At 43.1% G+C, this 27637-nt stretch overlaps 1 protein-coding gene across 4 annotated transcripts in view; it reads left to right on the forward strand.

Annotated features, from left to right (window-relative positions):
* The first annotated feature begins 10022 nt into the window (after window positions 1-10022).
* The window catches only part of CDK4 (cyclin dependent kinase 4), a 49489-nt gene continuing 31874 nt past the window's right edge, over window positions 10023-27637 (forward strand). Inside the window, exons 1-3 of one of the 4 annotated variants that reach the window (XM_030196582.1) lie at window positions 10023-10239; window positions 10689-10768; window positions 26068-26329. In XM_030196582.1, coding sequence (XP_030052442.1) covers window positions 26112-26329 — 218 coding nt within the window. In that variant the 5' untranslated portion in view covers window positions 10023-10239; window positions 10689-10768; window positions 26068-26111. The remainder of the gene's footprint in view (window positions 10240-10688; window positions 10769-26067; window positions 26330-27637) is intronic. The other 3 variants (XM_030196583.1, XM_030196581.1, XM_030196580.1) reach the window with 3 other exon arrangements.

The raw sequence follows: 27637 nt of genomic DNA on the forward strand, positions 1-27637 counted from the left end.
CAGCAAGAGGGAGGGCAGACCCTGGATGGATGGGAGAGGGAGGGCAAATGGTGGATTGAAGGGGCAGAGAGAAAGGGAAGATAGTGGATGGAAGGGACGGCAGAGAGGGCAGACACTGGATGGCACAGACAGAGCGAAGACAGATGCTGGATGGAAGGAAGACGGTGAAAAGAAGATGAGGAAAGCAGAAACCAGAGACAACAAACTGTAAATAAAATATATATTTTTATTTTTTTTGCTTTAGGATAAAGTAGTATTGTAGATGTGTTAATAAATGTTTATAAATAGAACATGTAAATAAGGTAATCTTTTTATTGGACTAATTTTAATACATTTTGACTAACTTTCAGAGAACAAAACCCCCTTCCTCAGGTCAGGATAGGATACTGTAACAGCACTATACTGTATTGACCTGAGGACGGAGGTTTTGGCCTCTGAAAGCTAAATGTATTAGTCAAATAAAATGGTATTATTTTATTTTCTATATTTGCTTTATTTCTATTTGTTAATTTGTAAAGTGGTGATTGGTATTTGTTAGTTTTTTTCAAATTTACATCTGCTGTCTTTATATTTTGCACAATACTAAGGGGCATTTTCTGTTTCTGTGGTGTTGCATTGTATGCATAGTCTGGCATCTTGGGGGTTCAGTTTAATTTTTGTCTAAATAGAAAGTTTATGATTACTTATTCTATAGTGGATTAGGGTGTATCTGTGTTTGTGAAAAAGACATGGCTTTCAGTTGGCATTGACTGTGCAGGATCAATGATCTGTACTATTCTGTCTGGTTTCGTTTTACAATAGGTGAATTGATGTTCTAGTGCACACTGTAGTGTTTAAGATGCTTTCCTTTTCCTTGTGTGACTTTTTTTTTTTAACATTTGTACCCCGCACTTTTCCCACTCATGGCAGGCTCAATGCGGCTTACATAGGGCAATGGAGGGTTAAGTGACTTGCCCAGAGTCACAAGGAGCTGCCTGTGCCTGAAGTGGGAATCGACTTGTAGAAATGACTGTTTATGGTATGCTATGGTATTCTCGGTATGCCTAGTACTGGATTTTGGAGGGGGATGTTAAAAAATTACCAGCCCCGGGTGTCAACTACCCTAGGTACGCCACTGCTTTATCGCTGTCGCTGCCTTTTCTCCCGCGGTTGATGCCAAACTATGGGGGAGGGGGAAGGGCAGGGTTGATGCCGGGCTACAGTTCCAGGCTAGAGATTTTGGGATAGTCCTGCATTTCTGACCACCCCATTGTTATGGGACTTGCAGCACTGATTTCCATGGGCAGAATCAGGCACTGCAAATCCCACACTGATTTGGGTTATAAAGTTTAAATCAGGACTGCACAAAATCTCAAGCCTGGAACTGGGAAATTTGCCATCTCTGGATTTCTAATTTTTTTGTGTTTTATTCTGCAATTTGTAAGGGGTGATCTATGTTCTTGGCATCTCTGTGATTTCTAATTTTTTTGTCTTTTATTCTGCAGTTGGTAAGGGGTGGTCTGTGTTCTGCATGTGACCGATGTATAAGATTCTGTGTGCATGTAGTTCGTGTGGGGATCTATATGAGTCTGACTTCTCTGGCTTTTTAAATGGGAATGTCAGTTTCAGAATTTACCTGTTTTATGAATGCAGCTTATCAGGCATTTGCATTTGTTACAAAGCAAAGTTTGAAGGATATGTGCCATTGACATGTTTGCCTTATAGCAGTCATATTTGGTCGAGTTTAAGATATGGGATAAAATCACTGTATTTAAAAATGTCGGTGTTCCATGAACCAAGTATGTAGTTTGTGTTAATGCAGGAGAGCTGTTGCACAGACTGTTTACTTAGAAATCCATCATCAAGTACACTCTAAGGCATTATTAAGGAGTATCCCAAGAAACAGTACTCCCACCTAATGCCCACCCATATTAGCTCTGGGCCCTCCCAAAATGTCAGGTCTGGCTACGCCACTGCTCCAGCCTGGAACTGGGTAACTTGATATCTATGGCTTTGCAGCATGTCCAGAAATAGGAACTGACACCAGGCTATAGTGACACCCATTTCACATACAATTACAACCACATGGTTAATATGGAACAAAACTAGGACTGGATCAGCCTATCTCTGAGGACCTGGAGACAGCTGACACACACACAACCAATGCCAAGACAGGCCACTGTTCATGGTGGTACTGTGGGCTTTCCATCAATGTCGTCAAATCTATTCACGAACAGAATGGGGACAATCATTTTCTTTCTCAGGATTAGTGAGAAATGGCTTCAGCAGAGCTGTTTTCACTGATCTTACTGTACTTGCCTCGGCTTTGTCAGTCTCTGCCTCAATCTGTGAAACGTCCTGATTGAATAGAGTTGCCAGATGGCATACTGTAGGCCATATGTCGGCTGTATCACTAGCATGACTTCCCCCTCCCAAATGGATATTCAAACCTCTCCAGAGTACACTAGTTCCCACAGGGAGCAATTTTCAAGGGGGAGATTTTTAGCGCATGCATGCACACAACCCCACCCCCTGTCATTCCAGAAAAATATGCACTCTGTGGGGAAACTGACACCCCTTCTCCTCAGCACACACACACACACGCATGCACGCTTAATGAATAAAAACAAAAACTGGAATATAACGTGATACCTTTTCACTGAACTAACAATACAGTTTCTAACTAGCTTTCACAGGCCAAAACCTCCATCAGGACAGTATGAGGAAAAGATGACAATATCTAAATATCAGAAAGCTAGTCAAAAATATTTAAATTCATCCACTATAAAGGTATCAACTTATTTTCCCATTTTTGTTTTAATTTGTTTTGAACTGACATCCCAAAGCAGTGTGGTATTTATAGTCCTTGATTCTTTTTTTTTTAATTATCTTTATTGGCATCAATGCAGTACACGTGTACATTCTATGCTCTAACATATAAAACTTCAGTACTATTGGTAACAAATACTGTTGGTAACATATTCACTCTGTGCTATATAGTCCTTGATTCTACCCCAGTGATTCCCAGACAACCAAGTTTTCAGGATATCCACAATGAATATACATGCGTTGATTTGCATACACTGCCTCCTTGGTTTGCAGACCTATCTCCTGCATATTCATTGTGGGTAATCAGAAAACTTGACTGACTGGTGGTTCTCCAGGGCAGGTTTGGGATTCCTGTTCCACCCACTGAAATCAGTGCTGCAGATGTCATAATTTAGTGCAGTGCTTCTCAAACCTGTCCTGAGGGACCGCCAGCCAGTTGGGTTTTCAAGATATCCTTACTGAATATGAATGAACAGATTTGCATGCCTGTTGCCTCTCTTATATGCAAATCATTCTTATGCATATTTTTTGGGAATATCCTGAAAACCCATCTGGCTGATGGTCTCCCAGAACAAGTTTGAGAACCACTGATCAGTTGTTTCTCAATTCAGCCCTTGGGGTACACCCAGCCAGTCGGGTTTCTGGATATACACAGTGAATATGCATGAGAACGATTTGCATGCAGAGGAGGCAGTGAGGCATATTTTCAAAGCACTTTGGGAGGCTAACAAGCTCATTTTCAAAGCACTTAGCCTCCCAAAGTTCCATAGAAACCTATGGAACTTAGCCTCCCAAAGTGCTTTGAAAATATGCCTCTAAGTTCCATAGGTTTCTATGGAACTTTGGGAGGCTAAGTGCTTTGAAAATGAGCATCAATGTATGCTAATCTATCTCTTACACATGTTGATGTTTATTAGGCATTTAAAGATCACAGCAGTTTACAATAAAAATTTTAAAACAAAACATAAGAAAAGTCAACCTATGCATCCAGCTTTTCTTATATATATTATATATTTATTGCATTTGTATCCCACATTTTCCCACCTATTTGCGGGTTCAGTGTGGCTTACAGTACGTTTTGAATACTGGAAATACAAATGGTCATAATACGATTATGGGTACATTGTAAAGAGTTGTGGGAAGACAAAGTCAAAGTCGAAATATCATCTAGGAATAGAAACAATTGAATGTGACAATGGGGAAATGATAGGGCGATAGGACAATAACGAAGGATATTAGGGTGTAACAGTTTTATCTGTAAGGGTGGTTTTAAGTGTGGTGAAAGAATGGGGAAGAGAATTCAGAAGACATTGAATTGGTGCTTTTCTATAGTGTGTGTGAATTCAGGTGTTTTGGTCCTTGCAGTAGGTGTTCTCGAAGAGACAGGTACAAAACTATGGCATGCGTTACCTAAAACCGTCAGATCAATTCATAACCATCTTAACTTCAGGAAGTCACTGAAAACCACACTGTTTAAGAAGGCTTACCCCTCAGACCCAACTTAATTTACTACTTCTTATGATACAGCAAATCTCATGGACCATTACTGTACTTTTTTATTACATCTGTTGCTTTATATTCAAGTTACTTACAGGATTACTATTATATTGTCTATTTGCATTTTTTCTACATTGTGTAAGCCACATTGAGCCTGCAACTAAGTGGGAAAGTGTGGGGTATAAATGTATTAAATAAAATAGAAAAGAACCCCCTCAATAATAGGACATAACTTTCACATAGAAACACACACACCAGAAAATAACACAAAGTTAAATAAACCAGAGGGTGAAAATCCTGAAAACCCGAGTGGCTGGATGTGCCCCGAGGACTGGCCTTAAAGCAACTCACCTGGATTTCCATAGTGGCAGCCCCATGCTGCCTTTTCTTTGTGCAAATGCAGCACTGCTGCCCATCTGACTGGACAGGATAAGCACAGCTGTGGTAACAACACTGGTGCCTATTCAGATTTGGCACTGGGGGCCACTGCCTGCATTACCTTTGCCCAAATTTGTGCCTGGGATCAGTTAAACATCGCACATGGTGGCATCACACCCTCCCTGGCATCTAAACAATTTGGTTCTGGAGTCAGTTGTCTATGCATAAATCTGGCCTTGGTCACATCAGAGACAAAAATCACATCTGAACACAGCACCTATGTGATCTCAATAGCTTATGTACAACTAGTAAAAAAAGGCCCATTTCTGACACAAATGAAACGGGCGCTAGCAAAGGTTTTCCTCGGAGTGTGTATGCTTGAGAGAGTATGTGTGAGATTGACTGTGTGTGAGAGAGAGTGAATGTGCGACTGTGTGTGTGTGAGAGAGAGAGTGAGTCTGGGTGCGAGTGTGTCTGTGAGAGAGTGTGTGTGTGAGAATTAGAGTGTGTGCAAGTGCGTATGTGAGACATAGTGTGAGAGAGAGTGTGTTTCACACAGATACAGTGTGTGCGAGAGAGTGTGTGTGAGACACAGACTCTCTGTGAGACTGAGTGTGTGAGTGACTGTGTGACACATAGAGAGTGAATGTGATACAGTGTGAGACATAGACTGCCTTATTTTTGAAAGAGAAAGACGCCCATATTTCGACCCAAATCGGGAGATGAGCATCTTTCTCCCGTGGGTGCCCAAATCGGTATACAATCGAAAGCCGATTTTGGGCGTCTTCAACTGCAATCTGTCGCGAAAAACGGCCAAAGTTGACAGGGGCGTGGTGAAGGCGGGACTGGGGTGTGTTTATCAGCCGAGGAGAGATGGGCGTCCTTGGCCGATAATTGAAAAAAGAAAGGCGTTTTAGCGTGAATTTGGGTCACTTTTTTTGGACCCTTTTTTTTCATAAACAAGTCCCAAAAAAGAGCCCTAAATGACGAGATGACCAGGCGACGGCCATGGCCAGAAGGATGCTAGGCTGCATAGAAAGGGGAATAGCTAGCAGAAGAAAGGAGGTGTTGATGCCCCTCTACAAGTTGTTGGTCAGGCCCCACTTTAAGTACTGTGTTCAGTTTTGGAGGCCGTATCTAGCTAAGGATGTAAAAAGACTGGAAGCAGTGCAAAGAAAAACTATGAAAATGGTATGGGATTTATGTTGCAAACTGTATGAGGAGAGACTTGCCGACCTGAACACGTATACTTTGGAAAAAAGGAGAAACAGGGGTGACATGATAAACTTTCAAATATTTGAAAGGTATTAGTCTGCAAACAAACCTTTTCTGGAGATGGGAAGGTACCGTGTTTCCCCGAAAATAAGACCTACTCCGAAAATAAGGCCTACCGGGGTTTTGCTGCAAATTTGTATTATAAGGCCTCCCCCGAAAGTAAGACCTACCTGAAGCAGTGCCGCCGAGAGCCGGACAAAGGCCGCCGCCGCCGCCCCCCCCCTCCACCCGCCCTCCATCGCTCCCGGAACTACCAGTACCTGAAACGCCTCCTTTCACCTTCCTTCGCAAGTTCGGAGCAAGCAGCAGCAGGGCAGGCCACTCCTTCCTTCCGTGTTCCGCCCTCGCCTGATGTAACGTAACGTCAGGCGAAGGCGAGGTACAGAAGGAGAGGTCTGCCCTGCTGCTGCTTGCTCCGAACTTGCGAAGGAAGGTGAAAGGAGGCGTTTCAGGTTGGGAGCGACGGAGGGCGGGTGGAGGGGGTCCCGGCGACCTCGGTTGGGGGGGGGCGACCTTGGGTGGAGGCGGCGACCCCGATGTTTCCCCGAAAAAAAATAAGACCTCCCCTGAAAATAAGACCTAGCGGGTCTTGGGGAGGAAAAATTAATATAAGACAGTGTCTTATATTCGGGGAAACACGGTAGTAGGACATGAATTGAAGGGGGGCAGACTCAGGAGTAATGTCAGGAAGTATTTTTTCAAGGAGAGGGTGGTGGATACGTGGAATGCCCTCCCGCAGGAGGTGTTGGAGATGAAAACGGTAATGGAATTCAAACATGTGTGGGATAAACACAAAGGAATCCTGTTTTGAAGGAATGGATCCATGGAATCTTAGCGGAGATTGGGTGGCAACGCTGGTAATTGGGAAGCGAAACCGGTGCTGGACAGACTTCTACAGTCTACGCCCTGATCGTGACTGGATAGGGATGGGCTTGAGTGTAAATTTTAAGGGGCTTCGACGTTAGTTTCAGAACTTTTAGTACAAGAAGAGTGTTGAGCAGACTTATACGGTCTGTGCCCTGAGAATGGCAAGGACAAATCAAATTCGAGTATATATATATAAAGTATCGCATATCAAGTAACATTGTAGATGACGGCCAAAAAAGACCTGTACGGTCCATCCAGTCTGCCCAACAAAATAAACTCATATGTGCTACTTTTTGTGTATACATTCCCTTGATTTGTATCTGCCATTTTCAGGGCACAGACCATAGAAGTCTGCCCAGCACTAGCCCCGCCTCCCACCTCCGGCTCTGCCACCCAATCTCGGCTAAGCTTCTGAGGATCCATTCCTTCTGAACAGGATTCCTTTATGTTTATCCCACGCATGTTTGAATTCTGTTACCGTTTTCATCTCCACCACCTCCCGCGGGAGGTAATTCCACATATCCACCACCCTCACCGTGAAAAAAAAAACTTCCTGAGTCTGCCCCCTCTTCAACCTCAATTCATGTCCTCTAGTTCTACCGCCTTCCCATCTACGGAAAAGGTTCATTTGCAGATTAATACCTTTCAAATATTTGAACGTCTGTATCACATCACCCGTTTCTCCTTTCCTCCAGTGTATACATGTTCAGGTCAGCAAGTCTCTCTTCATACGTCTTGTAACGCAAATCCCATACCATTCTCATAGCGCCGCTTCAATTCATTTTACATCCTTAGCAAGATACGGCCTCCAAAACTGAACACAATACTCCAGGTGGGGCCTCACCAATGACTTATACAGGGGCATTAAACCCTATTTTCTTCTGCTGGTCACACCTCTCTCTATACAGCCTAGCAACCTTCTAGCTATGGCCACCGCCTTGTCACGCTGTTTCGTCGCCTTCAGATCCTCAGCTACTATCACCCCAAGATCCCTCTCCCTGTCCGTACATATCAGACTCTCACCGCCTAAATGAGTTTATCTTGTTGGGCAGACTGGATGGACAGTACGGGTCTGCCGTCTGCTGTCACTTACTATGTTAGGTTATGGAAGAAGTGAGACAATTGCACTCTCCTGTCAGCTGGGCCTGCACTGCTGAGGAAGGGACAGGGGGCTGAAGGAGATGGGAGGCCAGAGATGCCAAGTTACCCAGTTCCAGGCTGAAGACTTTGGGCCAGGCCTGGTTTTGAACTAGAGAGTTGCACGGGGACAGAAATCCTACCCATCCCCGCCCGTCCCTGCTGGAATCTTACCCGTCCCCACCCATCCCCGCTGGAATCTTACCCGTCCCCACCCATCCCCGCAAAAATTAAAACCATCCCAACCCGTCCCCACCCGTCCCCGCAAGAATTTAACCCATCCCCACCCATCCCCGTAAGAATTTAATAGTACATAAAAGAAAGTTCCAGTCAGCTCCTTTTCTGGATTTGAGCCACAGCACTATAGGCAAGGAAGGAATAGAAGTTGAAACTTGGAACACTCTGGTGCGCACATGTAAGATTTGTCTCTGATTCACTGACAGTGTGTGCTGAGGATGAGTCCATTCACGCCACATGCACGCGCCAGTAGGTCAGGTGACATCTGATTCTCGTGCCTGTGTCAGAGCTGAGGTCTGTGCACCAGCCTGGGAGCAAAGAGGATTAACAGTAACATAGTAAGTGACAGCAAATAGACCTGAACGGTCCATCCACTCTGCCCAATAGTCACACTCATGATCAATTCATCATTAAATCAACGAGTGTGATATTATATACTTGATTATGGTCTTTCTTTCGTGTTTCTGGAACAAAGACCACAGGAGTCTATCTGGCCCCATCCTTATGTTCCAACTGCTGGAGTTGCCATCGAAGCCCACTCCAGCCTATTCATGTTCTCATTTGTGGGACACAGACCGTAAAAGTCTGTCCAGCACTGTCCTTATGTTCCAGCCACTGAAGTTGCTGTCTAAGCCCTTTCCAGCCCATCCTACACCAGATTGCCATGTATGAGACACAGACCATACAAGTCTGCCAGGTATCAGCTCTAGTTCATCACAGCCAGAGTCGCCATCTAAGTGTCACTTGACATATCCACACACACATGCAGCCATTTAAGGTTAGCTTTTATATAACTTCCATTTTCTAATTAGAGATCCTCTGTGTTCATCCCACGCCTTTTTGAATTCCGTCATCATTTGTGACTCTACCACCTCCTTAATGGAAGACTTTCCACATTTATGCTGTTAAAGCAAGGAAGAAGAGGAGGAAGAGACAGCACTCAAATAAATTGGTATTCGGTAGATGAGAGGCTGGTGCAGGTGCAGCTTACACTTCCACGGGAAGCCCACAGAACTGGTTCCATCCCCGCGGGAACCCCGCAGGAACTGCCTCCGTCCCCGCGGGAACCCCGCAGAAGTGCTTCCATCCCCGCGGGAACCCCGCAGGAACTGCCTCCGTCCCTGCGGGAATCCCGCGGGTTTCGCGGGATTCCCGCGGGGACGGAAGCCGTGCAGCTCTCTATTTGAACTTATATCCCAAAACAGTGTGGGATTTATAGTATCCTGCCCATCAAGTCAGTGCTGCAAGGCTGGGAGGACACAGATATAATCACTAGCCCCCAGGGACTAGAGACTCAGGGTACCACTATTTTCAACCCCTCAAGTCTGCATTTTACCAGAGAATCAGAATCTTCATATCCCTGAATTTATTTTGTTGGAAACTCCAATTTCTACCTCTCCATTTCCCAGTTCAGTGTGTCCACCATACCTGGCTGCAAGCCAATACCCATTGGTGTAGCTTGTTAGTGTGCATTGCTTCGGCCGGCCCTCTCCCCAATATTGCAGGGACTAATGTTGAATTGATTCCCCTGTGCCCGCTGCCAATATGATGTCGTCACCTTTTGCCCCTCCCCTTAATCCCGAAGGAAGCAAACAACGTCTAGCATAAAATATATTCTATTTTTCGACGTGATTTTTTTACTAAGGCTTTGCAGCCACTCTGTCTTTGGAGGGGGGAAAACCCCCCTAGTACATCAAACCTTTTGCCAACTGGACCATCAACGTAGAACCTCCGCCACCGCCGCAACGCACGTGTAGAGAAGAAACTAAGCGCAACCAAACACAAAGAAGGTTCAATTTTATTGGGGCGGAGCTAAGTCAACAAGCAACACCCCCTAGTCGAGTGGGCGGAGCCTTTTGCAGGAAGTGTGTCTTGCTTCCAGCTCCCGCCACCCCACCACCACGCTAGTGATCGGGGGCCAGCTGTTACCATCTGGCTCGCGAGTCGCTCAGCAGCAGGGGCTGGACCGACTGCATGGGAACCGGGGCAGGGGGCGCCGCCGAGGGGAGTTTGCAATGACTTCTTGAGCCGAGGAGTGCGGTAAGTGCTTTCTCTCCAAATCTGATCTGTAGGAGGAGGGGGGTTTCATCTCCAAATTGCCTGAAAAAAAAAAGAGCGATCACTCTGATCTTGAAAAGTATTTTCTTGCTCTTTTTTTTTTCAAAGCCTTTGTGTCCAGTTTATTAGCTTTGCAAATTTTTTTTTTCATAGGATCAAACCTCAGGGCAGATGTAGCAGACATTTATGACTGGATGGAAATTAGTTTATATTTTGGTCGTACTTCTAAAATACAAAAGAGGTAGATTTTTTTTTTTTTTTTTTTTTGCACGTTAAGGACTAAACCCCGAACATACCACTCTGCCTTTTTCTCTTCAATCCCCCTTCCTCGGCGAGTTTGAAAATGAAGCTACAGAGAAGGCATTAGAAAACGAAGCGATGCAAATGCTGAATTTACGCACCACTTTTTTGTTTCCTTCTGAAAATCTCAGCCATTGACCTACGAAAAAGAGGCCAGAAAGAGGGAGTCCACGAACGAGGGGAATCCTGAAAGGAAGGAACTTCCCACTGGGTAAGGGAGCAGGGCAAAGCGCGTATTTTAAGTTTCTCTCCTTTTTCCTAATTCTTATCGGGGTCGTTGTCTTCTGCGTTTCTTTCTTTCCCCTATAATAGCAGGAGTCACAAAGAGCTGCGCCCTGCAGCTGCCACCACGTGCTTGGGTAAGTTTCACTTTAGTTAAAGGGCCGATACTTTTCCTGTGGGTTTTGGAGCCAGAGTAAATGGGGGAGGGGGGAGAGGACCGTTTGTGAAATCACGAGGATAAACTCATTTCCGGTCTGCACAGGCAGATACCTGGAGGGAAGATTTAAGAGAGTCTAGTACTATAACCGGTTTTTTTTTTTTGGGGGGGGGGGGGGGTTGTGAAAGTTTAGCCTATCCCCAGAAGTTTGGGTTTTTTAATTGTTGTCTGTTTGCAAAAGTAGGTCTTCTTTCACCATCTCATCACCCTGATTTTGCTTTGGTATCTTTTTAGGTGAGATTAGCTAAGAGAAATCAGTATTACAATGTAAGACCTGGCAAACAACTTGGGGTCTAATATTTAGTGTGAAGCGTTTTGGGGTTTTTGGGTTTTTTTTGTAAAACCTTTTTTTATATAACTTTAGTAGGTCTTTAGTACTTTTCATTAACATGATCTTAATCTGTTGCAGAAACAAATGCCCAACCATGACTTGACTACCAATGTTGTTGCATGTAATATTGTGTTCTGAGATAGTGTCACCCAACTGGGGTGGCAAATGAAATAAAAAATCATTACAGCTCCAATGCTGTGATCTGGGCTCGCATCAGTAACAGACACTAGGGTTAGTAGAAAACATCCAGATGCACCTTTTGAAGAGCATGTGTAGTTGTACCTGCTTTTCCTTCCTATTTATAGGAGCCCTCCAGAGGAAATTACCAGTAACATAGTAGATGACGGCAGAAAAAGACCTGCACGGTCCATCCAGTCTGCCCAGCAAGACAAACTCATGTGTGTATACCTTACCTTGATTTGTACCTGCCTTATTCAGGGCACAGACCATACAAGTCTACTACTACTACTATTTAGCATTTCTATAGCGCTACAAGGCGTACGCAGCGCTGCACAAACATAGAAGAAAGACAGTCCCTGCTCAAAGAGCTTACAATCTAATAGACAAAAATAAAGTAATCAAATCAATTAATGTGTACAGGAAGGAGGAGAGGCGGGTAGGTGGAGGCGAGTGGTTACGAGTCAAAAGCAACCTCCCAACCACCAGTCCCGCCTCCCATCACCGGCTCTGGTACAGACCGTATAAGTCTGCCCTCCACTATCCTCGCCTCCCAACCACCAACCCCTCTTCCCCCCACCTGCTCCGCCACCCAATTTCGGCTAAGCTTCTGAGGATCCATTCCTTCTGCACAGGATTCCTTTATGCATATCCCATGCATGTTTGAATTCCGTTACCGTTTTCATCTCCACCACCTCCCGCGGGAGGGCATTCCAAGCATCCACCACCCTCTCTTTGAAAAAATACTTCCTGACATCTTTCCTGAGTCTGCCCCCCTTCAACCTCATTTCATGTCCTCTCGTTCTACCGCCTTCCCATCTCCGGAAAAGAGTTGTTTGCGGATTAATACCTTTCAAATATTTGAACGTCTGTATCATATCACCCCTGTTCCTCCTTTCCTCCAGGGTATACATTCTCATAGCTTTTCTTTGCACCGCTTCCATTTTTTTAACATCCTTCGCAAGGTACGGCCTCCAAATCTTCCCTCCAGGTATCTGCATGTGCAGACCAGAAATGAGTTTATCCTTGTGATTTCACAAACGGTCCTCTCCCCCCTCCCCCATTTACTCTGGCTCCAAACCCACAGGAAAAGTACCGGAGGAGTGGCCTAGTGGTTAGGGTGGAGGAGGTGGCCTAGTGGTTAGGGTGGTGGACTTTGGTCCTGAGGAACTGAGTTCAATTCCCGGCACAGGCAGCTCCTTGTGACTCTGGGCAAGTCACTTAACCCTCCATTGCCCCGTGTAAGCTGCGTTGAGCCTGCCATGAGTGGGAAAGCGAGGGGTACAAATGTAACAAAAAAAAAAAAACTGAACACAATACTCCAGGTGGGGCCTCACCAACGACTTGTACAGGGGCATCAACACTTCCTTTCTTCTGCAGTAGGCAGGGAATGGAGAGCTAGGCGGCTAATCCCCACTTTGTGCAGCAAACAAGACTACCTGTTTATCCTCAGCAGCTTCTGGTTTATCACAGGCTGAGTGAGGTGGGATGCATGAGCACTAACTAACTCATGAGTGACGAAAGTGGAGAAACCTCAGGTGGCCACATGCGGCAGCCAGTTTGCTTAGTTCCCTTGACTTCTACATCACCCCATCTTCTTCCCTTTCCTGCCCTTGTTTATAGAGGGAACTGAGCCACTGTAATATGTGTTTCTGCCTCCATCCTTTCCCTCTGTTTTAAAAATGCCTGTACAGTCTGATTCATAGAGGATTCTGTGCAACATGGTGTGTGCCTTCGGCTTGCAAACATTGCAAAACAATGTTCAAGGGGCTTGTAGGTATGCAATGTGTAATGTTAAAGATCCATACCTTGCATCTAATTCTAGGATGGGGGCGTTGTTTTGCTGTACTTGATGTAATGCTGTTGTCTTGGATGAGTCTTCTTATTCCTGGGTACAAAGCATAGACAATAAAAGTAACAAAGAAAACTGGCATGTAAACACATGTGAAACAGGATCAACCAGCATCATCATGACATGTTTGTGCTTCTGCATACAACCCTTTCTCTAGCCAGCAGACTCTTCTCTTTATGATACCCTTGCATTCTCACAACTCGCCAGTTGGCTACTCAAATTCATTTACATGCACAGTATTGTGCTAACAAAATAATTATGGTACAAAATAAGTAACTGAATGTATGTAAATCGCTTTGAATGTAGTTGCAAAAACCTCAGGCGGTATATCAAGTCCCATTTCCCTAACACTTTTCCAGTTATCTTCTGTCTATTCCATAGATGCTTATAAAGTTCTCATTCAGATTTAGACTTTAGTTTCACACTTTCTGTTTTATTATTTTGCCCATCACTTCTTTGCAGTGTCCAAAAGATGGATTACCTTTACTGATCCAAAATTGGGTGATTTGACTAAGAGGACAGCTGTACTTAAGAAAGGCATCTAAACTTTTGTTATGCGGTTCCCAGTCTCGCAGCATTAAGAAGCTACAGAACCAATCCACTGATGCAGTAAAAATCAGTTACACTTGTTAACATAGTAGCATTGTAGATGACGGCAGATAAAGACCTGTACAATCCATCCAGTCTGCCCAACAAGATAAACTCATTCTATGTGCTACTTTATATGTATACCTGTCCTTGATTTATCCTTGAAAACAACAGGTCAACCGGTCTGCAAACTCCAAAATGGAAAAACAAAAGAGCAGATCGATAAGAGAGAAATATTAATTTATTAAATAACAAAAATATTCAGAATCAGCCCCTGATTCTGAATATTCTTGTTGTTTAATAAATTAATATTTCTCTCATCGACTTGATTTATCTTTGCCATTTTCAGGGCACAGTCATAGAAGTCTTCCCAGCACTAGCTTTGCGTCCCAATTACCGGTGTTGCCACCCAATCTCCGCTAAGCTTCTGTGGATCCATTCCTTCTGAACAGGATTCCTTTGTATGTATCCTGTGCATTTTTTTACTTCCGTTACCATTTTCATCTCCACCACCTCCCCCTTATATACCCACCTGTTTCCTTCATTCTATTAATGATTTCAGACAGATTCTTCCAGGACCATCCTGTGCATAGTGGGGAGTCCACCCAGTCATAGGGGTCCTTTTACTGAGGTGTGCTAAAGTATTAGTATGCATTAACCTCCTAATTCCATAAAACTCAGAAATATTGCGTGAATAATTGAATGAGCTAATTAGTATCAATTAGCTTTTTAACAAGCAATTATTGGCACTAATGAGATATAATTGGAATTTACATGTGTAAATTTAGGTGTGAAGCTTATTTACAAGTTTAAACATAAAAGAGGGCGCAGAAATGAAAGGGTCATGAACGAAACAGGGTATGCCTAGCATTTACACGTGTTGCTATAGAATTAAGGGGGATACTTGCCCAATTTAGGCACATAGATTTGCACCACGTTTCAGCTGATGCACATGGCTGCACCTAAAGCTAGGTGTGATTCCTGTGAGTAAGTGCTATTCTATAAACTGTGCTTAATTTTAAACACAGCCCATAGAACAGCACATTTTCCAGTGCCATATATAGAATTATCTAGATTGTAAGCTGTTTTGAGCAGGGACTGTCTTTTTTTGTGTATGGTATACAGCGCTGCGTATGCCTTGTAGTGCTATAGAAATGATAAATAGTAGTAGTAGTAGAATTCACCCTTAAGTGTCATTCAGCCCATAGGTATACAATGGGGGTCCTTTTACTAAAATACTCCAACGGATCCAGCATGCAGCCCACAGATATACAATTGGCTGCATGGCATTTAGCGCACGCCAAATCCGTCAGTGCACCTCAGCAAGATAACCCCAGTGGTCTGTGTGGCACTTAGCGTGCACTGATGGTTAGCACACCTTAGTAAAAGGACCCCATAGTGCTTTCTTTTTCTTAGCGCTTCTTAATAACATTTGCAGATCTAACCGTAAGACCCATTTTTTTCAATGGTCTTTGAGCTTGCTGAGAATTAACATTCCGTCCCTTGTCCCATTTGCTAGAGGTCTCCCTGTTAATGGAATCAGCTCATTAGACACTGCTCTAGGCTTTAGAATGTGTGCTCTACAATACTTTTTTTTTATGATTGTGTACTTGCTTGTTGTTTTATGGAGATCTTTTTCTTCTTACTGTATTGCTTTTATCTTGTGAACTGCTTTGACTTGCAGTGCAAATAAGGCGGTATATCGAAGTCAAACGTTAAACCACTTCAAGGTAGACGATAACTACATCTGATTCATCACTACTATTACTAATCATTTCTATAGCACTACTAGATGTACGCTTTGCTCTACTTTCCTTCAACTTACACATCTGAGTGTATATAATTGTTTTTTTTTGTATTTTATATTTCACATGTTTCATGTGTTTCCCACACGTTCCATCTGAGCACCTGGTAATGTAAGTGTAATTTTGTTCTGCAATCCTATAAAAGCACATTTTCAGTAGTCTGATAATAAATATTCCCAAACACACTTTCCATCGGGGCTGTGGAATCAGTACACCAAACCTTCGACTCTGACTGAAATTGATATTAGGCTTTAAATTTTTTGTTCTGGATCTAAAAGTACTTGTAAATATAACTTTGGATCCAGAACAAAGATTTTTATATACAAGTATAAAGTGATACATTTTACTATATATTATAATGTTTATTTTATTTTGAAGCTGGAGTTGAAGTCTGTACATTTTTACCCACTTCTACTCCACCCAAAACTGCTTCAGACTCCACAGCCTTGCTTTCCGTATCTATAATTTTTAGTGGCTGTGCTAATTCTGTTGCCCACATTGTCAATAGTGCCTGAAGCTAATCCTCATCTCTTGTGTCCTGCCCTTTATACCACATGGTATGTGAAAGTACTGTTCACATTCTTCATATTTTTACTTCAGACTGGTAATGTCTACTTTGTAGGTGAGTGAAAAAAATGCCAATTAAGTGTCACACTCAACTCCTTCTTTTAACTGTGCTAAACTGGCCAGTAGTTTTGCAGGCCTTCTTTTCCTGTCCCCCAAAAGTATCGTTTCCCTAAACCTAGGATGAAAGGAAAGCTGTATGCTAGCTTTCCTAGATTCCTGAAATACTTCATGCCATTCTGTAAGAAATAGGAGGCTCTTATTATTCTTCTGATCTGTATACAGCCAGTTGTCCCAGGCAGATCTTTTGTCCAGTCTACCCCCTTCTTTTCTCCACTTAGACATTTCTAATAGAAGCAGATAAACATCATATGGCCTATCCAGTTCTTGTCCATACCATCTTCTATCCCTTCCACATCCTTATAGATCCTATGTACTTGACCCGAGCTTTCTTGAATTCAGAAACTCTTCATTTTTACCACGGTGGTGGCCATTCGTCACAGAAAGGGTGGTGAATATATGGAAGTATTTCCATTATGTAGCTTCCCACTATTCCACAACCTGTGGGATAGTTGTGTCCATCAACCAGCAAGTGGAGGTAAGTTTTTAATTCTGTGTGAGATCTCCCTTGGCCAGTGCCTCAGCATTTTCTATTTCCAGCATGTGGATGGACCCACTTTTCAGCCTTTGGTTCTGAGTGATTTGCTTCTGGTTCAGTTGGTCAACTGGTCCCCAGTTGAGCTTTGCAGGTGGCTTGAATCTACAGTCATATTTGGAGGTCTTCAAATCCCTGTCTCTGTTACTGTGCATATGACTTCTTCCCTCCCATCACCTCACCAGCAGGACAGAAAGAACGGACAGCTGAAATTTTTCAGAAATCGGGAAAGCTGGCAGATTTGTATAATGGGTGATTTCAATTACCCCAATATTAATTGGATAAATGTTATGTCGGGGAGCACCAGCGAGGTTCAATTCCTAGATAATAAATGACTGCTTCTTGGCGCAACTGGTTCAGGAACTGACAAGAGGGGGAGTTATTTTAGATCTAGTCCTTTGGTGGAGTGCAGGGTATTTATTTTATTTATTTATTTTGTTACATTTGTACCCCCAATACTAGAGGTAAAGGTGTTGGGTCTGCTGGGAAACAAGCCACAAAGGAAATCTACTGTAGCAGTGTTTATTTTTCGAAAGGGTGACTATGATAAAACGAAAAAAATGGTTAAAACTAAGCTGAAAGAATTGGCTGCAAAGGTTAGGACATGAACGTTGATTTAAAAATAAAGGGAGAAAGAAGAGAACAGCCAGCATGGTTAAAAGGTGAAATGAAAGAAGCTATTAGAGACTAAAGAATGGAAAAAGGACCCAAGTGAAGAAAATGACAGAGGAATTGAGACAAAGTAAAGTGACTGAATAATTACACATATCAACTTTTGGAGTATCTTCTTCATTTTACATATTTCTAAATCCAGATTTAGACCGCCCTACAGTACTGAAATCGTACTAACTACTCTTGTGGCAAATGTCAGAAAATAGGACGTGCGCTAGATGTAATCTACTTGGACTTCAGCAAAGCCTTTGATACGGTTCCCTACTACTACTACTTAACATTTTTAGAGTGCTACTAGGGTTACGCAGCGCTGTACAATCCAACAAAGAGACACAGTCCCTGCTCAAAGAGCTTACAATCTAATAGACAAGTGAACGGTTGGTCCGATAGGGGCAGTCAAATTGGGGCAGTCTGGATTCACTGAACGGTAAGGGTTAGGTGCCGAACGCAGCATTGAAGAGGTGGGCTTTAAACAAAGACTTGAAGACGGGCAGGGAGGGGGCTTGGCATAAGGGCTCAGGAAGGTTGTTCCAAGCATAGGGTGAGGCGAGGCAGAATGAGCGGAGCCTGGAGTTGGTGGTGGTGGTGGTGGTGGTGGTGGAGAAGGGTACTGAGAGGAGGGATTTATCCTGTGAACGGAGGTTACGGGCGGGAACGTAAGGGGAGATGAGGGTAGAAAGATAGTGAGGGGCAGCAGACTGAGTGCATTTGTAGGTAAGAAGGAGAAGCTTGAATTGAATGCGGTATCTGATCGGAAGCCAGTGAAGTGACCTGAGGAGAGGGGTGATATGAGTATATCGGTTCTGGCGGAATATGAGACGTGCAGCAGAGTTCTGAACAGATTGAAGGGGGGATAGATGGCTAAGTGGGAGGCCGGTGAGGAGTAAGTTGCAGTAGTCCACGCGAGAGGTAAATCCTTCTTATCTGTTCCCTTCTCCACTACTGCCAACTCCAGACTTCGCGCCTTCTGTCTCGCTGCACCCTACGCCTGGAATAAACTTCCTGAGCCCCTACGTCTTGCCCCATCCTTGGCCACCTTTAAATCTAGACTGAAAGCCCACCTCTTTAACATTGCTTTTGACTCGTAACCACTTGTAACCACTCGCTTCCACCTACTCTCCTCTCTTCCTTCCCGTTCACATTAATTGATTTGATTTGCTTACTTTATTTATTTATTTTTTTGTCTATTAGATTGTAAGCTCTTTGAGCAGGGACTGTCTTTCTTCTATGTTTGTGCAGCGCTGCGTACACCTTGTAGCGCTATAGAAATGCTAAATAGTAGTAGTAGTAGTAGGTAATGAGAGCGTGGACGAGAGTTCCCCACAGAAGACTCTTGAATAAGCATAAAGGGTTGAACTTAGGACCGAAAGTGGTGAACTGGATAAGAAACTGGTTGACCGACAGGTGGCAGAGTGTGGTGACAAATGTAATCCGCTCAGAGGAAAGTTAAGTGAGCAGTTGAGTTCCTCAGGGGTCAGTGCTTCTGCCTTTTCTGTTTAATATATTTGTGGGAGATATTGCTGAAGGGTTGGAAGGAAAGATGTGCCTTTTTGCGGATGACACGAAAATAGCCAATAGAGTGGATACCCTGGAGGGAGTAGAAACAATGAGAAGGGATCTCCGAATGTTAGAAGAATGGTAGAGGGTCTGGCAGTTAAAATGTAATAAAAAAAATATATACATGGAAGAAATTAAAAAAACTTTCTAAGTCAAACAATTACTACTAAATCTCAGAAAAACATATTAATGAAAAGGTAATAGCTCACTGCTAAAGCTGTCTCTCACAATGTGATATGTGTTTTAATGTGCTCGGTCCGTACCCATTCCAACCATTATATCCCCAAAATGAATATGTGGTAGTATCACAGATGGAACCATCATAGCACATTAGATGTTCCGCTTCCTTATAATATGTATGTACATACAGCTAAGCTCTCCGTGGCTTCTTTACTATATATCTATAACGCATCATTACATTCAACTATGTGCACATATATACTGCAATTTAAGATAAATTCTGATTCATGTCTATTAATCTATGTACCAACACGCTATTATACTGTATAATTGATATCACATATACACATTTATACAAAATACGTATGATGCAGATGTCTACAAGACTAAAACTAAGGAGGTATGGCTTGTGCCAGAGAATACTAAATGAATCACCACTTAATCGTATGCTTTTAAAGATTTAACAACTTCAAGACAATTACATATGAGAATCACTTCCCTTGAGGATAAGGCGTGCTTGTACTTATACTTCACATAATCCATTCATCCTGTTCATTCTCCCAGTTTCATCAGATGTTCCCTTTAACTCTGGCCGAGTTTTGCGTTGCGTCATTAGAAAGGGAATCTGCAAACAAAACCAATATTAGACATAAACCACCTGAAGAAGTATCCTGTTTTCTACATTCTCTGGCAATGAATTCCTGAGTTTAATTACACGTTGAGTGATGAAATATTTTTTTCCAGTTTGTTTTAAATTTACTACTACTTAGCTTCACTGTGTGCCCTCTAGTCCTAGTATTTTTGGAAAAAGTAAGCAAGCAATTCACTTCGACCTGTTCTACTTAGTATTTTATAGACCTATCAAATCTCCCCTCAACCATCTTCTCCAAGCTGAAGAGCCCCAGCTGCTTTAGCCTTCCCTCATAGTGATCTTGCCCCATCCCCGTTATTTTCGTCATCCTTCTCTGTACCTTGTCTAATTCCGCTCTATTTTTTTGTTTTAAGAGGTGAAGTGACCAGAATTGCATGCAGTATTTGGAGGTGTGGTCACACCATGGAGGGATCCAAAGGCATAACATTCTCATTTTTGTTTTTCCATTTCTTTCCTAATATTTCCTAACATTCCATTTGCTTTCTTGGCCACTGCTGCACACAGAGCAGAATGTATCATCAACAATGATACGTAGGTCCTTTTTCTGGGCTGTGATTCCTAATGTGGAACCTTGCATCACATAGCTATAGTTTGGGTTCCTCTTTTCCACATGCATCACTTTGCACTTGCTCACATTAAACGTCATCTGCTATTTGGATGCCCAGTGTCTTGCAAATTTCCACAATCCTCTTGCGAGTTCACAACTTTGAACAGCTGTGTCATCAACAAATTTTTATTCCCATGTCTGGATCATTTTTAAATATGTTAAAAAGCAGCATACCCAGCATAAACCCCTGAAGAACCTCATGTCTCTCTCCATTGAAGAAAATCCATATGAGTGGTTTCTGGATGCCAGTGGATTGCAGGACCTGAGGCAGCATGATTTCAATAGAGGTAGACTGGTTAGTCAGATCTACTTTTTGACTGGGTGACTAGAGAGTTGGATTGGTGGAGAGCAGTAGATGTGTGCGTATTAGATTTTAACAAACCCTTTAACACAGTTCTGCTTTGATGATTAATAAGTAAACTAAGTTCCCTCTATATGGGCCCTAAAGTGACTGACTGACTTGACGGCTAGGAACTGGTTGAATGGAAGGCAACAGAGGGAAGTGGTACATGGAGCCAACTCAGAGGAAAGGGATTTTACCAGTGGTGTGATGCAAAGTTCAGTTCTGGGACCGTTTTTTTTAAACATTTTTGTAAGCAATATTACTGAAGGACTGTCTGGTTAGATTTGCCTCTTTGCAGATGATACCAGAATCTGCAATAGGGTAGACACCCCTGCTGATGTGGATAACATGAGGAAAGTCCTAACGAAGCTTGAATAGTCTGTAATTTGGCAACTTAAGATCTAATACTAAAAAATGCAGGGTCATGCATCTGGTCTGCAAACCCCGATAGAATGGTACAGTTTTGGGAGTGAAGAACTTTTATGTACGAAAGAGGAGCTGGACTTGGGTGTGTTTGTATGTAATGATTCTAAGGAGGCCAAGCTGGTAGAAAAGGGGATAGCTAGAAGGATGCATGGACGCATAGGGAGAAGAATGGCCAGTAGGAAAAAGGAGGCAATGAGGCATGTTTTCAAAGCACTTATGGAACTTTGGAAGGCTAAGTGCGTTGAAAATATGCCTCAATGTCTCTGTATAAGGCTCTGGTGAGACTTCATTTAGAATATTCACCTTCAAAAAGAGAGAAAAAGAATGGAATCAGTCCAGGGGACGGCTACTAAAATGATCTGTGGTCTTCATTGTAAAGCATACGAGGGACAGAATTAAAGATCTCAATATGTGTACTTTGGAAGAAAGCACAGAATGAAAGAAGCAAATTGCCCAAAAGTTATATATTTCAAAATTGTCCAGTTTATTTACCATTTAAACCATAAATAGATAAATAATTTGCTGCTTCTTTTATTCCACGATGGATTTTGTAAATCGTCTGCCTACTTGTTTTCTTGTACCTGCTTTGGAAGAAAGGGGAGAGATGATAGACATTTAAATATCTCCATGGAATAAACGCACAGAAGGTTAGTCTTTCAATTGAAAGGAAGCTCTGGAATGAGTGAGCATAAGATGAAGGTGAAAGGTGATGGTCTTAGAAGTAACCTGAGGAAATACTACTTCAGAGAAAGGGTGGTGAATTTGTGGAACGGCTTCCTGGTGGAGATGAAAACTATCTGAATTCAAGCAAACTTAGGACAAGTACATAGGCTCTTTATGGGAGAGGACTGGATAGGCCATATGGTCTTTATCTGCCTTCATTTTTCTCTGTTTCTATAGATCTAAATATGTGTGGTCTACAAGAGAAACTGGGGGAGGGGGGGTTATACAAAGACATTCAAATATCTCAAAGGGTATAAATAATGCACAAGAAACATTTTTTTTCAGAGAAAAGGGTATACTAGAACAAGAGGTCACAATATGAGGCTTCAGAAGAGGTAGACCTCAGCAGCCACATCAGAAAATATTTCTTCACAAAAAGGGTGGAGGGATTATGAGATGGGGACAGAAAGAATATTGGAGCTCAATGAGGCATCTGATGAGCACAGAGGATCCCTAGATGCAAGGAAGAAAAGGGAAGCAAAAGGTCAACTGAAATGTTAGTGTACAAGGCAGGAAATTAGGGCTCATCTATTCCACCTACCAGTTCTGTGTGGTTCTCTGTAGAGATTGTCACTCCTCTGTTCAAGCAGTGCCATTGGCTACCCATTGAGCAGTGTATAAAATACAATTCTCCTCACATTCGAAGCATTTTGGCTGAGCTCACCAGCCTGTTTTTAAATGATGACCACTTCACACAAATGGAAAGTCCAATACCCAGTTTATTCTATTTTGTAGCCCCTGAACTATGGAACTTGCTGCCATTGTCAGTTTGGGGGTGAGCTTTCACTTTAGAGTGCATTTAAAACCTGGTTATTTCAGCACGGTTATGAATTCGGGCACTGATTGGGTGGTTCTGGACTCCCAACTCCTTATTGAATTTTATGTGTGTTTGTGCAAGTTTTCTTTGTCTTGGACTGTGTCCATCTTTATCTGTAGTTCCTTTCACTATATCTAAACTGTAAGCCCATCAAGCTTGTTTTTGGGATAATGTGAGATTTAAATGTCATAAATAAATATTTGTTGTTAGTCTGAACACTGCTCTGTCCTGTGAGTGAATGAATAAATAAAGTGATATGAGTTTTTTTTTTTTTTTTTGCCTCAGCATATGTCACATTGTTTTCTGATCTTTAAACAAAATGTAATAGTAGGGCTGAACATTTAACGTGTTAAATGTTTAACTTGCGTTAAAAATTTTAGAGCAATACGTTTACTGCATTCTCCCTGTCCCCCATAAGCTTTGCCCCATCCTGTCTTCTCCCTATCCCACTTGCTTACTTATTTTAGGTGGTCTGAAGCTCCTGCACCAATCCACTGCTTCTCTGTTCACTGCAGCTGTGACAGACAGCTGCAAGTAGAAGGCAGGCATAGGGACGTTCCCCTCTGCGTGCTGGCACTGGCTCCCTGCTGGACCCAAAAGCAGGAAGTTGCATCAGGTCACGCATAGGGGAACTTCCTGCGTCTGCCTTTTGCTGGCTGCAGCCGCCACAGCCACCGTGAAGAGAAGCAGGGGGGGGTCAGCACAGGATCTTTAGATCACCTGAAATGAGTGAGGGGGGAAGAGGACATGGAAACAAGACGGGGCAATGCAGAATAAGGGGGAGGTGAGACTCTGAGAAGGTGTGGTGGCCATTGTGTTCTCTTGCTCCTTATCCGGTGTTCCTTTCTTGTGGTATGCTCAGGGGATATGGTATCTGGCACTCGCTTCCTCTCTTACCTTGGGATCGCTGTGTGCTTGCTGCTCCTGCCACTAGTATTGATGATCTTGCCCAGGGATGGCCTTCCTCCCTATCTCCGGGCGTCGGTGGCACTTATTGTATGAACTCCGTCGTGCTGGTGCTGTGGGATTTAGGTAACCAACTGGAAGCAAAGTTGGAGAAGTCCAGGGTGGTGCACTACTTCTGCTCCAAGGCGACACTTATTTCACTCTGTGGCTGAACTTGCTTCTGCACCTCATTATTGACTGCTAGATTGATTTGATATCAGATTGGTTTATAAGATAACGAGTAAGACAACAGTGTCACCTGATGGCGTACATGTCCGAGTTCCAGGGTTTAGTCAGACATTCTCCTTGGAGCTTCTTGACCCCAGCAAATGATCTATTGCTATTTGCTTTTACACTCTGGTACAGTCTTTAGAAGACTGGAACTACAAACGAGATGACGATATCAGGGGTGCTCCAAATGAGAATGGGGATTGTTTTGTGGCACTGTGGAAGATGATAGTCCATGTATGAAGACTATGGAAGTCCTGTGGTCCTAATTGTTCACAGCAGGATATAGGGGGCGAGACAGCAATACTAGATGATTGGGTGTGGGAGAGAGAGAGAAGGAGATAGGGCAATGAGGGATGATTTTGTTTTTATGGTGGTGAGGAAAGGAGGAGAGATGGAGTGATGGTAAATGGTGGAGGGCAGGACCTAGAGGTGGGGCAATGATTGATGGTGTGTGAGAGGGGAAGAGATGAGAGAGATATGGTGGGTAAGGGATAGAAAGGGGTGATTCTGAATGGCAAGGAAAGAAAGGGACAGATGTTGGAAGTGGTGGATGAAAGAGAGATGGTGGACATGGAATGGGAGGGAAAGAGAAGGGAAATGCACAGAGATGGCAGGGAATGGAAGAGAATAGAGAGTGGAGAAGTCACCCATGGATGGAGGGAAAAGGAAAAGCTGGAAACTAGATAGATTTGAGAAGGCGGTAGAAAAATGGAAGGCAGTTGGACATGAAAGATGGATATATGACAGAGTAAAGGAGAAGAGAGAAAAATGGTTAATGGATAGGTTGCCCTGGAAGTTCTGAGTTCAGAGCACAGAGAAAGGGAAGCAGAATCGCAGACAGGGAACAAGATGATTAGAAAATTAAAACCACCAGACATGTCTGTTCTAAGAATTTTACTTCTGTCTTTATTTTGCACTGTAAAGGAGGAAATGTGAGGGGGGGGGGGTGCCTTTATGCGATTACTCGTGTGATTAAAACTCTTGATCGGTGTGCAGCCCTAAATATTAGACAAAAGGAACCTGAGTAAATACATCGGCGTGGGCTACATTAAAATAAATGTTAAGCAGGCTGTTAGCAATTCCGCCCTGATGCAGACATGTTTTTAAGCAAGCACAATGTAAGAAAATTACCACCAGGCCTGAGGTGGTGTAGAAAGAATGGCTTGCCTTCTGCTTTGGGGCACAAAGCTAATGAGCTGTTCCCCAGATCCCTGATGGCTCCTGCATCGGCCTCTAAGGCAGCAGTACAAGCAAGCTAAAAGTGCTTCTTCCCCCTACCCCCCCCCCCCCCCAAACACTTCTTGGCTAGGGGAAGCCTAAAAGAGGCAGGAGTGATCCCCAGGCACCATCATATTAGAAAATGGCAGTCGGGTGCCAGGTGGAGTCTTTCTGTCAAATAAGATTTTTTTTTTTTTCCTTCTTACTTGGTAGTCTCCACCTACACTTCCCTTATTTGGCAGACTGACTGCTCTGGGTGGAAGATACACTAGCCACTGTTTTTGTGAGTGAGGGGAAGGGGGTGGTTGCTGTGTTTGGTGGGTGTTTTGTTTTTTTTTTTCATTAAAGTGGGGGTGATGCAGACAGTATGCCACGGCTTGCATCATATGTCATCCTAGCTGTCGTCACATGAGCTGATTACTGCTCATGCACTGACAGGAAGGGTGACTTTTTGCGGTGAGCGCTGGATAAAAATGCAACAGTAATTTGCATACTCATTTGACTATTGCATAGCTGCAGTATATTGTCTCATTAATTTCATTGTGGAAGTAGGCCAGCTCTACCATGTGGCTTTATGTATTGGCTCCAGAGTCAGTAGCACAGGTAACATCCTGCCTCTCCTGGTTTCCAGCTGGCTGTGCTAGCAATTTTAAAATCAAAGAAATGTTCTACAGTTTCTGAACGCATTCGACAAGCAAAATTGAGCTAATAATTCTGTTCTGTTAAAGGCAGATCTACGTGGGAAACAAACTTGTGTGTATTTGGACTGAGTATGGCCAAAGAAGTACGGGCCCAGTATGAACCTGTTGCAGAGATTGGCGTGGGAGCCTATGGCACAGTGTACAAAGCCAGAGACCTGCAGAGTGGGAAATTTGTGGCGCTGAAGAATGTGAGAGTGCAAACCAATGAGAATGGATTACCACTGTCCACTGTTCGTGAGGTGGCTCTTCTGAAGCGCTTGGAACACTTTGACCACCCCAACATTGTCAGGTGAGGATGCTAACTTCACTCTCTCTGCAGGCAATAAAACAAGATTCCTTATTGTCCATTAGACCAGTCCAAACTAGGGCTGCCTTTTGATTAAAATGTTTAATTGCACAGTTAAAGGTATTTTACTTTTTAAATTTATTTCCCATTGCACCTCGTTGTTACTCTGGGCAAGTCCCTTAACCTTCCATTGCTCCAGGTACAGAATAACCTGTATATAGTATGTAAACTGCTTTGATTGTAACCACAGAGTAAACAAGTGACTCACATCTACCTGTTCACTCCACTCAGTATTTTATAGACCTCTATCATATCTTCCCTCAGCCATCTATTCCCCAACCCTAGCTGCTTTAGCCTTTCCTCACTTTTGTCACCCTTCTCTGTACCCTTTCTAATTCCGCTGTGTCTTTTTGAGATCCAGTGAACCAGAATTGTACACAGTATTTGAGGTGCTGTTGCACATCCTGAATCATCTTAAACCTGTAATATTTTTATTTTATTTTTTATTTAAGATTTATTCCTTTTTGAAGGAATTCACTCAAGGCGGTGTACTGTAAGAATAGATCAAACATAGGCAATTAGAGCAGTAAAAATATTCGAACAACAATACAAAGTATGGCATGGTATACTACTTGCAATGACAACACAATCAAGCTCATTTTCAAAGCACTTAGCCTCCCAAAGTTCCATAGAAACCTATGGAACTTAGCCTCCCAAAGTGCTTTGAAAATATGCCTCAATATGTACTAGAACATTATAATTGGTAGTGAAGGGTAGTGAAAGGTAACATATAGATGAGTAAGAAAGTAGAAAGAATTAGAAAGTAAGGTGATTGATTTGAAGAAAGTTGCACGTGAGGTCAGAGAGATGGTTAAATATTATCTCAGCTAGGGAAGGAGTGGATAAACATGTCCCGCTGCAGTATGTGCAGCCCGAGTCAATCCTTGTGTGTGTGAGTGAGACTAACAAGTTAGTTACTACTTCTGTTAAAGGCTTAGTTGAAGAGCCAAGCTTTCACCTGCTTCCTGAAGTAGAGGTGGCCATATGTGTGCAGAGGGTATCTTCCTGCTCCCTTTTTTCCTTATTCTAAGCTGCACCAGCCCTTGTACTGGTAATGTCGCTAAAAGATTCAGTACCTCTTCTTCAATCTGCTAGTTGAGCAGAGACGCACCCATCAGTTTGGACTGATCTAATAGTCATCAAGAAAGGGAATTAACAGGTATGAATAAATTTCTTCATTGCCTTCTACCTGAGGCTAAAGATAACAGCAGCTAACTAGGCGGTCAGATTTATATTTGTGGTGTTCATATA

Source organism: Microcaecilia unicolor, chromosome 3 (assembly GCF_901765095.1).
Source record: "Microcaecilia unicolor chromosome 3, aMicUni1.1, whole genome shotgun sequence".
NCBI classification, from domain to species: Eukaryota; Metazoa; Chordata; class Amphibia; order Gymnophiona; family Siphonopidae; genus Microcaecilia; species Microcaecilia unicolor.